Here is a 15,139-nt window from a genome sequence, read left to right as displayed (position 1 = left end):
TACTGAACTATGAAGAAGAAGAAGTGATCGAGAATGTATCATACCATCCTCTACTGACCCGAAGTCAGTCCCATATAAAAGAGAGTGCCTCATACCACTCTTATTGATCTGAAATCAGTTCCAAAAGAAAGCGAGTTATATCACTCTTACTGACCCGAAGTCAGTTCCAGTTGATCCCAAATCAATATCATCCTAGAATAGGGAGTACGGTAGTAACACGATGCATCCATCGGTACTACTATGGTCCCTATCCTCATTTCCCTACTCATTGGCTAGATGAGAGGTAGTTCCCATGAGTCCCAGACTGCATGGGTAGGATATCTCAGCAGGAGAAGGATGAACCACTCATCTTGTGTACATGTCGCTAGGGGTATCCAAAAGGAACACTAAACCACTCACCCTGTACACAACAAATCACTAAGGGAAGGCTGAACCACTCACCCTATGATTGTGTCTCCGCAGGAGAAGGATGAACCACTCATCCTGCCTACATAGCAGACCACTAGGGGAAGGTTGAACCACTCACCCTATGGTTGCTCATCGCTCCACGATGTACCCCCAAGCCCCATGGAGCTCCCAAAGCTCAATGTCCATATCATACAGGACCCTTAGGAGAGAGTCTCTCCACGACTCCTAGTCATTCTCAAAAAGTCAAGAATTTGACCTTTCCCAGGAGCTTCGACAAAATAGCAGCGACCTGCACATCAGTCCCAATGTAATGGAGCCTTCTTGCTCTTCGATGTACCATATACCAGATAAAGTGGTACTTGATGTCTATATGCTTGGAGCGATCATAGAACACATGGTTCCTCAACAATCGAATCCCCCTATGGTTGTCACAGAAGATCATGATGTTATACAGCACATGTCCAAACAGCTCACTGAAGAGCTTCCACAACCATACAGCTTCACAGGTGGCCATACTCCTTGCTATGTATCTGGCCTCATTGGTGCTCAAAGAAACCGACTTCATCTAGTATATCGAAGCAGAACCCAAAGAGAACCAACACCTAGAAGTGCTCTTGTGATCCTCCACAATGCCTGCCTAATCAGCATCAGAAATTTCTAGCAATGTATCTCAACCCATGAGAGAATGTGCCCTGAAGATATCTCAAATGATTCTTGGCACCAATCCAGTGAGCCTCAACCATATATGAGCTCAGCATGCTAACTGCAAAACATATACCCTGACGGGTGTTCACCAAGAACATCAATGCTAGTATGGGTTTATGAAACTCAGAGGCATTTCCCAAATTAGGTCCGGCATCACTACCGCATAACTTCTTAAAGTTAGGCTTCATCGAGGTAGTCACGGGCTTGCAATTCATCATTCCAAATATGCAATACAACTCCCTCTTACTTTTGCAAATGAGAGGGTCTGCACCTGTCAGAAAGAGTTCATCCTCATAAGGTACCAGTATGAGAGGCCTATCATCCACAACCTTAAAGCAATGGTTTGGATCAGCTTCACTCCTACTAAATCTCAGCTTTATCAGCTAGTTATCAATCCTCTCATATCAAGCCCGAGGTGCTTGCTTCAAGCCATAGAGGGCTTTCTTCCACCTGTATACATGAGATTCCTGAACATGAATCTCAAACCCCTCGGGTTGTTCCAAATTTGAGGTCTTGCTCTTGTTGAAATCAAGCATCCCTTTCACCATTTGAATCACATTGGGTAGGGCCCCATAATGAGAAGACCTCCAATGCTATAGAAGAGATGTGTCAACTGACATAGTCCCTAATGGATTTCCTACAACTTGATACAAATTGCCAGCCCTGAACCAATGAGTAAAAGCATCTTTCAAAATTCCATTTTCAAACATGTACCTTTCCATCGATGAATGCCACCTTGAAACCTTTGACTTCCATTGCCGAAATGGACACTAGGTTCTTCTTTAGATCAGGTACATTAAGAACTTGTAAATGAATCATGCTACCCTCATTCAATTGAGGGGTAACATTCCCTACACCGTTTTCGGGATAGTGTCGGAATTTCTAAGACTAACTATTAGAAATCCTTCTTGTATTTTCTGATTTATTTCTTCCTACTTGTTTTGTTAATTAACAAGTTATTTACCATGTAAATACTGAAAATAAATACAAGTACAATCTCAACACATATAGATCATCAACTAAGGGAAAAATAAGCACACAAGTGACATCGTTATTTTTGGACAAATGTCCCCGGAAAAACCCACATGTGGGAAAACCGGTGCAGCTATCTGAGGGTTTTATTATTAAGCAGTGTCAGAATACAATCTGGGTGCCAGAAATGGCTCACCCAACAGAGAATTCCCTCAACAGTAGTACCTCTCAGTCGGAAATAGATATCAGCCCCAATCTGCCCCACGAAATCTCCCAACGTCAACCTCTAGGGTCTGCGTCAGCCTCTGGAGCCTCTTTGTCACCCACGTTGGCTCTCTCCAGCACTGTGCAGCTCCAGGCTACCTCTACGTGGCCTCTGGATGGATCTACATCAACCCTCTCCTGGCTTCAACGTTGATGCTCTCGGTACTATCTCTGCCTCTCTGCTACTACATTCACTGCCTCTCTGCTACTACATTCGCTGCCTCTCTACTACTGCATTCACTGCCTCTCAGCTGCAACTCTGATCACTCCTTCGATTTCCTCAGCTAGCCCTGCCCCAGAAAATCGAATTGTTGATCAACTCGATCTATTCTTCAAGTGACCCTCAAGCCTCCTCTTATACTTTTCTCGATGACAATTCGATGGCCGAGATTAAGTCCGTAATCAACGGCTAAGATTAGATCCGGCTTGATCCATGACTTTTGGACCATTCTAACTCAGTTTTATATTAATTCACATTAAAATTTTATTTTCCTCAAGTTTAGACTTAGGGACTCCATTAAAAATATTAATTATTTTAATATCTCCCAAACTAGTTAGATTCTGCCCAAACCATTTTTTGGGTATTGGAGATCTCATGTGCTTTAGCCTCTCCAGCAATTTTCGTGACTAGAGCACATCCAACGCTACACCAAATCAACACTTCCTCTTAGCGAGCACTGTGCTCTAGTAATACTCCTCACTGAGCATCACCCTGATCATCCGACATCAATCCTTGTGCTGATGCTAGGCTTGCTGCCCAACATCCTCTGCACTGCTGCATCATGTACTGCTACCCATGGCCTTGCCACGGTTGCATCTGTACAGCAACTCCCTCTGCATCCGAGTTGTTGCCCATGACCCTACCACTGCCACTGCTACATCTGCATTGTAATCCCTCTCACCATGTTTCCCATAGCACTGCCACTGCTACATCTGCACTGTAATCCCTCTCACCATGTTTCCCATAGCACTGCCACTGCTAACTGCTGCAATGCAACTCAGTTACTGAGAAGTAAGTAATTGATCTCCAACTCTAACATCTCCATCAGTTCTGCTACTCCTCTTCGGGGCTCCTGTAGCAAGGTATAATCCAAGAGGTTGGGTACCTCGAGGATACTGCCCCCCATCGCCTATAGTCCATCTGACTACAGCTCGATGTCTCCTCACTTCCTCTCACGAGGTGCATGAGCACTCATGGCACAGTCATCTGTCTCCACTTCTTTCTCCGCCCTTGCTGGTGCAACCTTGGTCTCAAAAGCCTCTCCCTTGCTCTTCTTCCTCGGACACTAGCTCGCATAATGACCCAGTTCCCCACAGTGGAAGCATTTAACCTTGGAGAGGTCCTTCTTTTATTTCTCCTGGTTTCCCTCAGATGCTAGGGCAGCATCCTCCTCTTCCTCCTTCTTGATTCTGAACCCCTTATCACTGCTTCCTGCCTTGGTTAGCCTTCTGATCTCTTCCTGACAAAGAGCCACCCAGAGTTCCTCCCAATCTGGAAGGGTCAATCTGCCCAGTATGCTCTGGACAAATACCTCCCAGTCCTCTGACACTGCATTCAATGCGTTCCTCACCATTAATTCTTGATCCAGGATGGCCCCTATGGAAGTCAGCTAATCCCGCATCTCCTTCAATCGACTAAGGAAGATGTCGATTTGTTCTCCTTTCTGCATCTGATATGACCGTAGCTTATTTTCTAGCAGCATCTTCCTCTGCAGGGAAGTATGCTGATACAATTTCGTCAGGGACTCCCACATCACATTTGTCATGTCCTTTTCGGCAATATGTGGTACTACATGGTCCTTGACCCCGTTTAGGATGATGCTCTTGGCCCTCGCCATTGCCTCCTTGTACTTATTGTTCTTAGTCGGGTCAACTGGGATCGCTATCGTTTTCAAAGCGAAGTCCTTGAGAAGATTCCTGTCTAGAATGGACAAGATCCTAGCCTTCCAAACTACGAAGTTTGAGGCTCCGTCCAGTCTGTCCTAATCTCTTACCCTGTTCATTGCCATCTCGTTGCTCCTCTTTCAACTTTTTCGAATCTCTCTACTTCCCTCCTGGATGTTCTCAGTGTGACTCCCTCTGAGCCTCAGTTTCCCTCCTGGCAACCCCTCTGCCAATGTCGAGATGCCCCCACTCTGATCATTAGTGCAGTTGCACCACTCGGTAGCAACTCCCTCGTCCTTGGTCTTGCCCTGTTAGGTATTGTTCTGACCAAAGTACCCCACCAGCTTCACTCCGCAACTTACCCACAGCCTCCTATGCCTCAGCAAACTAAAGGTTAAAGCTTTTAGGCTATGTGCAATTCCGACACCAGCAAAATCCACACCTCCTAGCCATAAGCGTCAATCCTTCCTGACTAAGAAAGATGATCAGGGACTACATTGGTCAGGTCTGCTCCCTTCTACCACTGCGCTATTCCTCCTCCTAGCTCAAACTTGATGACATAGGCACTGCATCATCCCTTGCTGCTTCTCCGCTAGGAACATCTTTTGTCACTCGGGACAGTTGTTTTTGTTGTTGTTGTTCTGCTCGGCTGATGCCCTCAATTCTCTTGTGATCTGCAACTATTCTCCGATACCATGTTGGAATTTCTAAGTCTAACTATTACAAATCCTTCCTATACTTTCTGATTGATTTCTTCCTACTTGTTTTGTTAATTGACAAGTTATTTACCATGTAAATACTGAAAATAAATACAAGTACAATCTCAACACATATAGATCATCAACTAAAGGAAAAACAAGCACACAAGTGACAGTTATTTTTGGACTAATGTCCCTAGAAAAACCCAATGCGAGAAAACCGATGCCACTATCTGAGGCTTTTATTATTAAGCAGTGTCAGAATACAATCTGGGTGCCAGAAATGGCTCACCCAATAAAGAATGCCCTCGGCAGTAGTACCTTTCAGTGGAAGACAGATATCAGCCCCAATCTGCCCCACGAAATCTCCCAGCAATAACCTCTAGGGTCTCCGTCAGCCTCTAGAGCCTCTGTGTCACCCACACTGGCTCTCTCTGGCACTGCGTAGCTCTTGGCTGCCTTTGCATGGCCTCTCGTTGCTTCTGTGTGGCCTCTGGCTGGCTCTGCATCAACCCTCCCCCGGCTTCAACGTTGATGCTCCCGGTACTATCTATGCCTCTCTGTTACTGCATTCACTACCCCTCAGTTGCAACTCTGATCACTCCTTCGATTTCCTCAGCAAGCCCTGCCCCAGAAAATCGAATTCTTGATCAACTTGGTGTATTCTCCAAGTGACCCTCAAGCCTCCTATTATACTTTTTTCGTTGACAATTCAACTACCGAGATTAAGTCCCTAATCAACAACTAAGATTAGATATGGCTTGATCCATGACTTTTGGACCATTCTAACTCAGTTTTATATTAATTCACATTAATATTTAATTTTCCCTAAGTTTAAACTTAGGGATTCCATTAAAAAATATTAATGATTTTAATATCTCCCAAACTGGTTAGATTTTGCCCAAACCATTTATAGGTATTGGAGATCTCATGTGCTTTAGCCTCTCCACCAATAAATCCAGTGCTACCTTCTCCACGATTGTTTCCTTCTCTATCAAATTAGAGAGGGCTTTCTTCTATCCAATGAAGTGCTTTCAAGCACTACTATCAATAAGCCAGATTCTCAAAGAGTTTGGAGGAGTAGTGGAGAGGAACAATATAAGATAATACTCATTTAGGTTATTAGAAACAACATTTGATTCTTCATACTTGGAGTTCCTTGCTTTCTTTAAAGAGTCGGCCATTTCCTTGATGACCTACATTCCTTTTTCCTTTGCCATTGTACCTGTCATTCCTTAATCATAGAAGATGCCCCTAGAATGATTGTTATCATCATCAAGTGATGTGTCCCTTCTATTCAAACACTCCTTCGCATAATGGCCAAACTTATTGCAAGCAAGGCATCTGCCTTTCCTTCCATTCTTAGATCTGGACTTCTCATTGAAGTGACCTATAGGTAGGCCACCAGATGCTTCCGTTGCGCCACTTTGATAATCTTCTTTGCTTCACCCTTGGTGAATTTGAAGAGGGATGAGGAACCCATTGAGCCTTTTGTCCTTTCCAACTGTCTTTGGTGATTTCTCTTCCACTCTTGCTTGGGCTTTGTCTCCACCTCAGCGTTGATACCATGTTAATTTTAGGTATGTTCCATGCTAAGACCAAATTTACTTCAATTTTTCATATAATCTCAATATCAAATTTAGATTAGCAATCACATTTAGCATGATAGTAAAATGCAGATAGAACATAAACATAAATCACAAAAAACAAGCCAAGACAAGAGGACACAAGATGTGGCACCAGTCAGGGACAAACCCCAATGTGGGGAACCCTTGATCAATTCTTCTTATGTTCTTCAATAGTTCAGCAAAGAGAGAGATAGTACATATACATCAGAAGTCAACACTTTGACTTGTCAAAATAAGAGCAGAGATCTTCTCTAAGAAGATGACACATGAGGTAGCAGATCTGAACTCAAGTGTTTCCATCACCATGTTGTACCTATCACTGTGTTGCACCATGCTGCACCATCCTACCATGTCCATCATCACTGTGTTGCACCATGTTGCACCATCACCATGTCCATCATCACTATGCTGCACCATCACCATGTCCATCATCACTGTGCTACACCATGTTGCACCAACACCACTATGTTGTACCACTGTCATGTTGCACTCTAATGCACCATCCATCATCATGATGCACCACTGTCATGTTGCACTCTATTGCATCATTCAACATCATGTTGCACCACTGTCATGTTGCACTCTGTTGCACCATTCATTATCATGTTGCACCACTGTCATGCTACTCTCTGTTGCACCATTCATCACTAGTAATGTCACCTATACAATGTTGTATCAAACTTCAGACCATCCTTGATACAGTCAACATGCTGCACCACTATCATGTTGCACTCTGTTGCACCATTCATCACTATTAATGTCACCTACACCATGTTGTATCAAACTTTAGTCCATCCTTGAGACAGTGAACAATAGGCCTTAAAAGGCTGCGGTGATCCAAGAGAGGCTCCAGTACAGCCACACAGATTTGTGCATCCTTAGTGCTCTATGCTAATGGCTATGGCCTGCGGCCTAGCCCAGCAGCAAGATAGGTCTACACACATCACCCAACTTGACCCTTGAACAAATCATCTTAGACTTAGATCTTCACTTTGAGGCTGCACCTAGTCACCAAGATCCTATGCCAAAGTCTATAGCATATGCGGCAGTTGTAGCAACGAGTAGGACTTTCCTTAGGTGCCAGATCCTATGCCAAATTCTATAGCATATGCGGACGCTGTAACAGTGAGTAGGACTTTCCTTACGTGCCAGACCCTATGCCAAAGTCTGTAGCATATGCAGAGGTTGTAATAGCGAGTAAGACTTTCCTTAGGTGCCAAATCCTATGCCAAAGTCTGTAGCATATGTGGATGTTGTAACAACGAGTAGGACTTTCCTTAGGTGCCAGATCCTATGCCAAAGTTTGTAGCATATATGGAAGTTGTAACAGTGAGTAGGACTTTCCTTAGGACTGCCTATAGGTGCCTTTATTCATGCCAGCATTAAGCCTTTGTCTATGATTGTGTCAGGGCTTTCTATGACAGCATTAGGGTCTTTGATTAGCCTCTCCTAGTTGTGATTCCAAAACTATAACAGCGTTAAGGATTCTCCATCATTACTATGATTAGGGCAGCGTTAGGGAAAATAGGGACAGTGTTAGAAGCTTATCTTCATAATTGTTTTAGGCCTTCATCACCATGCCAACATTAGGAGCTAGGGCATCTTCTTAGGGCAGCATATCATCTTAAGATCTCTCCTCCCACTAAAACGCAAAGACAAGTGCAGAGGAAGAGATCACAAGAGGTGTGTTTCAAAGGACTTGCAAGCCACCTCTTTTTATACTGAGACGTTGAGCACAAGTGGGAGCAATTTGGTCGCTGGCCGACCTTGACGAATTGTCCCATAACATAAATAAACTCATATCTCCATGAATACATGTCAGAATCGGATGATCTTTAGATCAATCCTACACCTCTCGACGAGAGGAATCCAAGAAAAATATCAACTGCCATAAATAAGTAGACCCACATGGAGTTTGACCCTAGTTGCACATATGGGAATTTGTATAGTGTTAAGAAGAGTAGGCTTTAACAGTCCAGGGCAAAGACAATGGTGTATGTGCACAACAACCTTCGTCTTATTTACAGGCAGAGGGAAGAGTGGTTGAAAGGAATGACAAAGATGTGGGATGTATTTCCTAATGATATGGGTCTAGACAACAGTGTTGAGTTAGCATTGGCCAACATGGATCTCAATGATCTAGTGTTAGAGCCTGTTAGATTTGATGATGGTGACATTGTCGAGGGGTCATCCTCCACACCAGCAGATGCAGAGACGACTTTAAATACAGAGGAGGAGGATGCAGTAGAGGAGAGAAGTGGTGACATGATGACGAGGACAGTGATGCTGATTTTGATGATGACTATGAGGATTGATGACTCATCAGTCATGAGCTACCTACTGTGTTGAGGCTTGTATGTTTGTAGTTGTTTCGTATTTTCTATTTCTATTTGCCATTGGCATTGCACTACCTATGTAACACATTTTGATTTTGATGACTTAATGAGAAAACTACAGCTATTAGTGTCTGTTATGTAAAAAATTAGTTAATTTTACGTTTATTGTTTAATTTAGGTTTAGTTAGACGAAAGGGCACGATCATAAGATCATGCCCTTTCCCAAAGGGTGCCCATGGCGGTATATAAGCCAGGCAACCCATTGTAACATTCATCATCTGTAAGTTCATCTTTTAATAAAATATTTATACATATTTTCTGCGTATCAGAAGTTTTTTTTACTTCATCTGGTATCGGAGCGAGTTCGATTGCTGGCTTCTTGCTGCATACGACCTCCAATTGTCCGCAAGCACTAGTCCACTTGTCAACGTCCCCAACTGCCTCCTCCCTGTCACAACTTCCGTTCATCTCTATTTCCACTGCATCTCGGTTACCTATTCATCGCCCACCACAACCTATCTACTGACTCCACCTTCCAGACAGTCCAACAGCCTGCCTACTCGGTCGTGTTCTATTTCTCCACCAATCACGCGTCGTCCAAATCGCAGGTTGACCGTCGCTTAGTTGAACATTCTGCTGCAGTTTGGGTTAAGTCACCGCTCGCGTCCCGACCTTCCACTTCCGTTGTTCGATTACCTTCCTACGGTGATATACGCTCGGTCAAGGTCAAAAGTGACAATTCAATGGAACGGACTAACCGTAACATAAATAATACGTTATGATATATATATATATAATAGTTATAACGTGTTTTCGATAGGTTTCAGAACAAAAAGACATGACTGTCCAACGTTTATGATATATATAAAAAAATAATTATAGCTTGATTAATTATAATATATGTATATCATATTTAAATTTATATATAATATATATATAATTTAATTATAAGTTATATAATTTATAACTTTAATTGATATATATATAAGGTTAATAATAATAAATTATAATTATTATAATTTATAATTAAAAAAAATATTAATTAAATTAAATTATTAAATTAATTTAATTTAATTTAAAAAAAAAAAAACCTTAAGCTGGCAGATAAATACACGCCGCCACAAACCCGCTTAATGTCGACAATGACAATGGCAGATTTCCAGAAAAAATTGGTTGACATAGAGCATAATATAAATAACAACCACGACGAGGTCAGTAAAAGATTAAATGAAGTCGAGAGCAAGCTTGGGGAGCAAGCAGACAAAATCAAAAATCTTCAAGATACGACGAATCGAATAGAAGTAAAGATGGAAAATTACCATGTCCAGACAGAAGCAGGGATCAAAGAGGTCTTAACAATGCTGAAAAGTCTGTGTAAAAGGTCGAATTGTACACCCGAACAACTACTAAAAGAAGGGAAGAGAATCAAGAACACATCTTGTCAGATTCAACTAAGTCCACAGACTCTTATGACAAAGTTGAATCCCCAAAAAAATCAGCGACACCCCACCAAGAAGCGAGTAACACAGCGTTTACAAACAAGCAACTCTGCGATAACTTTACTAATCAACACCCTTTTTTCGCTCAACCAGTAGCAACATACCAACGACGGGCGAAAGTCGAGATGCCTAAATTCGATGGAAACGAAAAAAACAATGTTGCATGGATAAATAAAGCAGAAGAATACTTTGAGATATATGACATCAATGACGATGACGAAAAGCTCAGGCATGCATCCATGAAAATGGAAGGAGAAACATATCACTGGTATATGTGGTGGAAAAAGACAACACACGTCATTAGCTGGAGAAAATTTAAAGATGCATTATTCAAAAGATTCCAAGGTGTAAAGGAAGAAGAATTCTTTTCAAAACTCATCAAATTACGACAAAAAGGAAGTGTGGATGAATACACTCAAGAATGGGAGACCTTAGTAACACGAGTACCTGGGTTATCAGAATCTCGTCTAATTCAGTGATACATCTCGGGACTCAAAACCCATTTACACGCAGAACTTGAGATGCATGACATTACATCTATAGAAGTAGCAAGACGAAAAGCAAAAACAACCGAAAAGAAATCCGAACCAATATTTTGGTCAACAGCGGAAAAAGCTTATGCAAGACGAAGGATACCCTAGTATGTGGACTCAAATAATACAAGATATGTTCCACCACATCGTCGTGAAGATGAAAAATCTAATGTGGAAATGCAAAGGATAAAAGAGGGTAAATGTAAACGTTGTGGTGAGAAATGGGACCCCAAACATAGATGTGCTAAAGGAAAAGAACCAAAGAACCTATATAATTGTGAAGCAACCAATGATTCAAACAGTGAAGATTGACATAGAAGACATCCCAGAATTCTCACCAGAACTAGATGATGGAAGTATTCCACAAGTGTCATTATCAGCTATGACAGGGATATCACAACCTCAGACTTTAAAGTTAAAAGGACACATAAAGAAGAACAACGTAGTGGTTCTCGTCGACTCTAGAAGCACACACAATTTTTTAGATGCAACCGTGGCAAAGAGACTCAATATCTTTTCATTTCCCTTACCAAACATGAAAGTGATGGTAGCTAACGGTAAGAAGATTGAAAAGGTAGGGAAATGCCATAAGGTCAATTTGCAGATTCAGGACTTTAATCTAGAGTCTCCATTCTTCACAGTACCGTTAGGAGGAGTAGATGTAGTCTTAGGTATCCAATGGTTACGAACTTTAGGTACTTATGCCGCCAACCATCAAGTACAATTTATAATATTCAAATGGGGAGGTCAGAAGTACAAGCTACACGGATTCCAAGCACCAGAAAATCAAGTTGTATCATCATCTCAGATGATGAAGTTGAGTCGAAGAAGAGCACCTGCTTATGCAATACAATGTCACCAATTAGAAATGTTATCTGCAAATATGACCAGAGAAGAGTCACCAGAGATACAAGATCTGATTCGGAAGCATGAAAAAGTATTTCAAGACCTACCTATGAAGATGTCGCCTAATAGGGAAATTGAGCATACAATAGAAGTCAAGGCAAGATCAGACCCCGTCAACATCAAGCCATACCGATATTCACATCACCAAAAATTGGAAATTGAGAGATTAATCCAAGACCTTTTAAAGTGTGGGACCATGATCATCTTGGAATATATAATCAAGTGGAAGGACTTACCGAAAAAGACGCTTCTTGGGAGAATGAAGCATTTTGTCAATAACATCCGTCGTTGCGCATGCTTTGAGGACAAAGCATTCTTTCGAGAGGAAGGCAATGTTATGTAAAAAATTAGTTAATTTTAGGTTTATTGTTTAATTTAGGTTTAGTTAGACGAAAGGGCACGATCATAAGATCATGCCCTTTCCCAAAGGGTGCCCATGGCGGTATATAAGCCAGGCAACCCATTGTAAACATTCATCATCTATAAGTTCATCTTTTAATAAAATATTTATACATATTTTTTGCGGATCAGAAGTTTTTTTTACTTCAGTGTCTTTATTCTACTATCTTGTCTTTCTCCTATTGGATCATTGATGAATTGCATATGTATTATGAATTCAAAATTTATGATTTATCACTTATGTGACATGTCACAAATTACAATTGTATTTGAATTTTGTATGTACTATGCATGCCATAATGTTACTAACTTACTTTGTAAATAGTAAAACTTACACTAGATGAAGATCTATGTTTGAAATCAATGAATTTGTATCATGAATGAGAATTTACGTAAGAAATATCTAATTTTTAATATATATATATATATAACATATCCGAATGTGTCCTGTTTTGCGGGGTCAACGTGTCTGAATCCAACACTCGAATCCCCGTATCCATCGAACCCTGAATCCACGTGCCAGGTGACTTAGTCACTAAGCTCTTTGGTCCCTGACGATGGCTGGAGGAACCATCCGAAACGTTGGACGGACCACAAATTCTACATTAGTTCTAATCCGGAAGTCCCCAACAACAATATGAATAACTGTGGAAGTCTCCAATCACTTATATATGTTATTTTCAAAATTCAAATATTTTACATATTGTTTGGCCGAAAAATCTTTTAGTCCAGTTCTTATAACATCGTTGAGGATGTTGTGACAATTTTCCATCGAACAAACAAGGGGAAATTCATTGTTTTCATTGCCATGATTCATCTCATGAGCTACATTTATTTTTGTTTTGAGATTATTTTGTATCATTCTGTTATATCTTGTGACTCAAGACAAATATCATATTTCAGTATCGATATCTGAAGTATCACTTGACATCTTATGCGTATTATATATCAATTTTATTTTCATATTTATGTGGCAATGTGTTTGTTTGATGTTGATGTTGCTTTAGAAGATAAAAAAAAATTGATTATTTTTGTATTTTTTTCAAGTTTCCCAACAATTCCCTGATATCGCCAATAGTTTAAATTTCAGACCCCTGGAGACAAATTGCCAATAATGATAAATGTAACATCGACACAATCTGAACCAGACAAACAAATTATTTAGTTCAAACTGTTAGGAAATATACCTCAGATTCTGTGGCAGTCACCTTAGGAGCCACCTTGCTTGAACTTTCATCTGTTCTAGTTCCTGCTGCTGCATGGTGAGCTCCTGGACCCTTTGAAGGCTCATCTTCTTTCTTTTGAGTGGCAGCTAAGGATGCCTTGCTTGTCCCAGCTTGAGTACCTCCTGGATTGAGAGAACTCTGAGAATCTCCACTTCCTGACACTGGTAAAGTTTTTACAGTAGACTGATGAAGATCAGATTTGGCAATAGGTGTCATACTCTCAGATCGCTCAAGCCTAACATCCACATTTGCAACGCTTGATGATTTTGCTAGATGTGACTTCTGGTCTGGTAGTGACCCCACAGCATCTGATGGAGGGGCACTTGTCAGTGCATTACGCATACTAAAAGACTCAAGTTGTGAGGTAGTAATAGAAGCAGAACCCAAACCAGCTGTGGAGGTACCAGCAAAATGTTTTGCAGGAGAAGCTGAGGGCTTTATATCAACATAACCCATATTGAACTCCTCCTCTGAAATCCACGCACTCTGAAAATTCAATTGTGTGATTCTATTAAAATTGTGAGAACCATGCAAAAACACACTTCAAACATAATCAGGATTTTTCCTTCCTACTTGCACTGATTTCCCAGATATTTACTAAAAATGTTTTCAGTATGAAGGCAGGCATGATCTCTATTACAATTGTAAGAACCATGCAAAAACACACTTCAAACATAATCGGGATTTTTCCTTCCTACTTGCACTGATTTCCCAGATATTTACTAAAAATGTTTTCAGTATGAAGGTAGCCATGATCGCATGCATTAAAAGAAAATATGATGCATTACTACACGGATACTCTAATGAGTGATAAGTTTGTCTAGGAGTTTGAAAGTAACCTTTCGAGCAGCTAGGGCTGCAGCAACACCTGTTGCTAGAACTTTGAGATCCTCTCTTTCATCAGCCTTGATTTTGCTAACCTGAACAAGAGAGGGCAGATAAAATAGCAGAGAAAAATCAAATATTAAAAAGATTGGCAAGTAATCTATGATATGCAAGAAAAATATTAACCTAAACTCTCACCCTTTTTTCAAGATTAAAGCCTGTTTTCTTTGTGACAGGAAAAACACTTGAAATTTTTGTTAAAATTATCAAGGCATTACGGATGTCCATGTACTCATTTGATTCTAAACATTGTATAAGTAAACGTGTAATCCGCCCACTCCACTTCCAATGAACCTGTTAACAAAAGAATCCACAAATGAGAGCATGCACAACTCATTCACCCATAAAAAGAACACACACAATGAACACAACTCATGCAGCATTGTAGCATTGTCCAAAAGGTTGGAACGCATGTTTGTGATAAAAAAAAAAATTGTAAGACTCATATTAGGAAGACAGTTCTTGAAGAACATACAAAAGGAAAAATGATAACTATGATATGCACAGGTAGCCAAAAGTAGCTAATGGGGCTGTAAAAGTACATCCTAACGTTTTATCTTTGTAGGCATGGGACAGGATGTAACACTATAGAAGAAACAACAGCTAAGAAGTAATATAGTTTAATGATAGATGCAAACTGTAATGAGTAGAGTAGTGCAGTCCCTATAAAGAGCACATGCAGCACAACACAAATATATCGTAATTTCCATGGCAGCCAAACATATAAGGTGTATTCTCATGCTAGAAGATCCTATGAACGTTGTTAAATGTATAATTTAATTGATCTAAATCACTC

The 15,139-nt window shown here is 40.8% G+C and overlaps 1 protein-coding gene across 8 annotated transcripts in view; it reads right to left on the bottom strand.

Moving 5' to 3' along the window:
* Nucleotides 1-15,139, bottom strand: part of THO2 — a 323,352-nt gene that overhangs the window by 25,492 nt on the left and 282,721 nt on the right. For 7 of the 8 annotated variants that reach the window (XR_016249455.1, XR_016249456.1, XR_016249457.1 and 4 more), the window contains 3 exons: nucleotides 14,482-14,637; nucleotides 14,298-14,378; nucleotides 13,420-13,944 (listed from right to left, as the gene is read on the bottom strand). Coding sequence is in view for 5 of the 8 variants with exons in the window: in XM_089385721.1 (XP_089241847.1) it covers nucleotides 13,420-13,944; nucleotides 14,298-14,378; nucleotides 14,482-14,637 (762 nt within the window). In the remaining 3 variants the exon portion in view is untranslated. The remainder of the gene's footprint in view (nucleotides 1-13,419; nucleotides 13,945-14,297; nucleotides 14,379-14,481; nucleotides 14,638-15,139) is intronic. The other variant, XM_089385724.1, reaches the window with a different exon arrangement.

This window comes from Pinus tabuliformis, chromosome Q (assembly GCF_031772625.1).
Source record: "Pinus tabuliformis cultivar Carrire ecotype Pingquan chromosome Q, CPIR1, whole genome shotgun sequence".
Lineage (NCBI taxonomy): Eukaryota > Viridiplantae > Streptophyta > Pinopsida > Pinales > Pinaceae > Pinus > Pinus tabuliformis.
The sequence above is the reverse complement of the archived record's forward strand: the minus strand, read 5'-3'. Positions and strand labels throughout refer to the sequence as shown.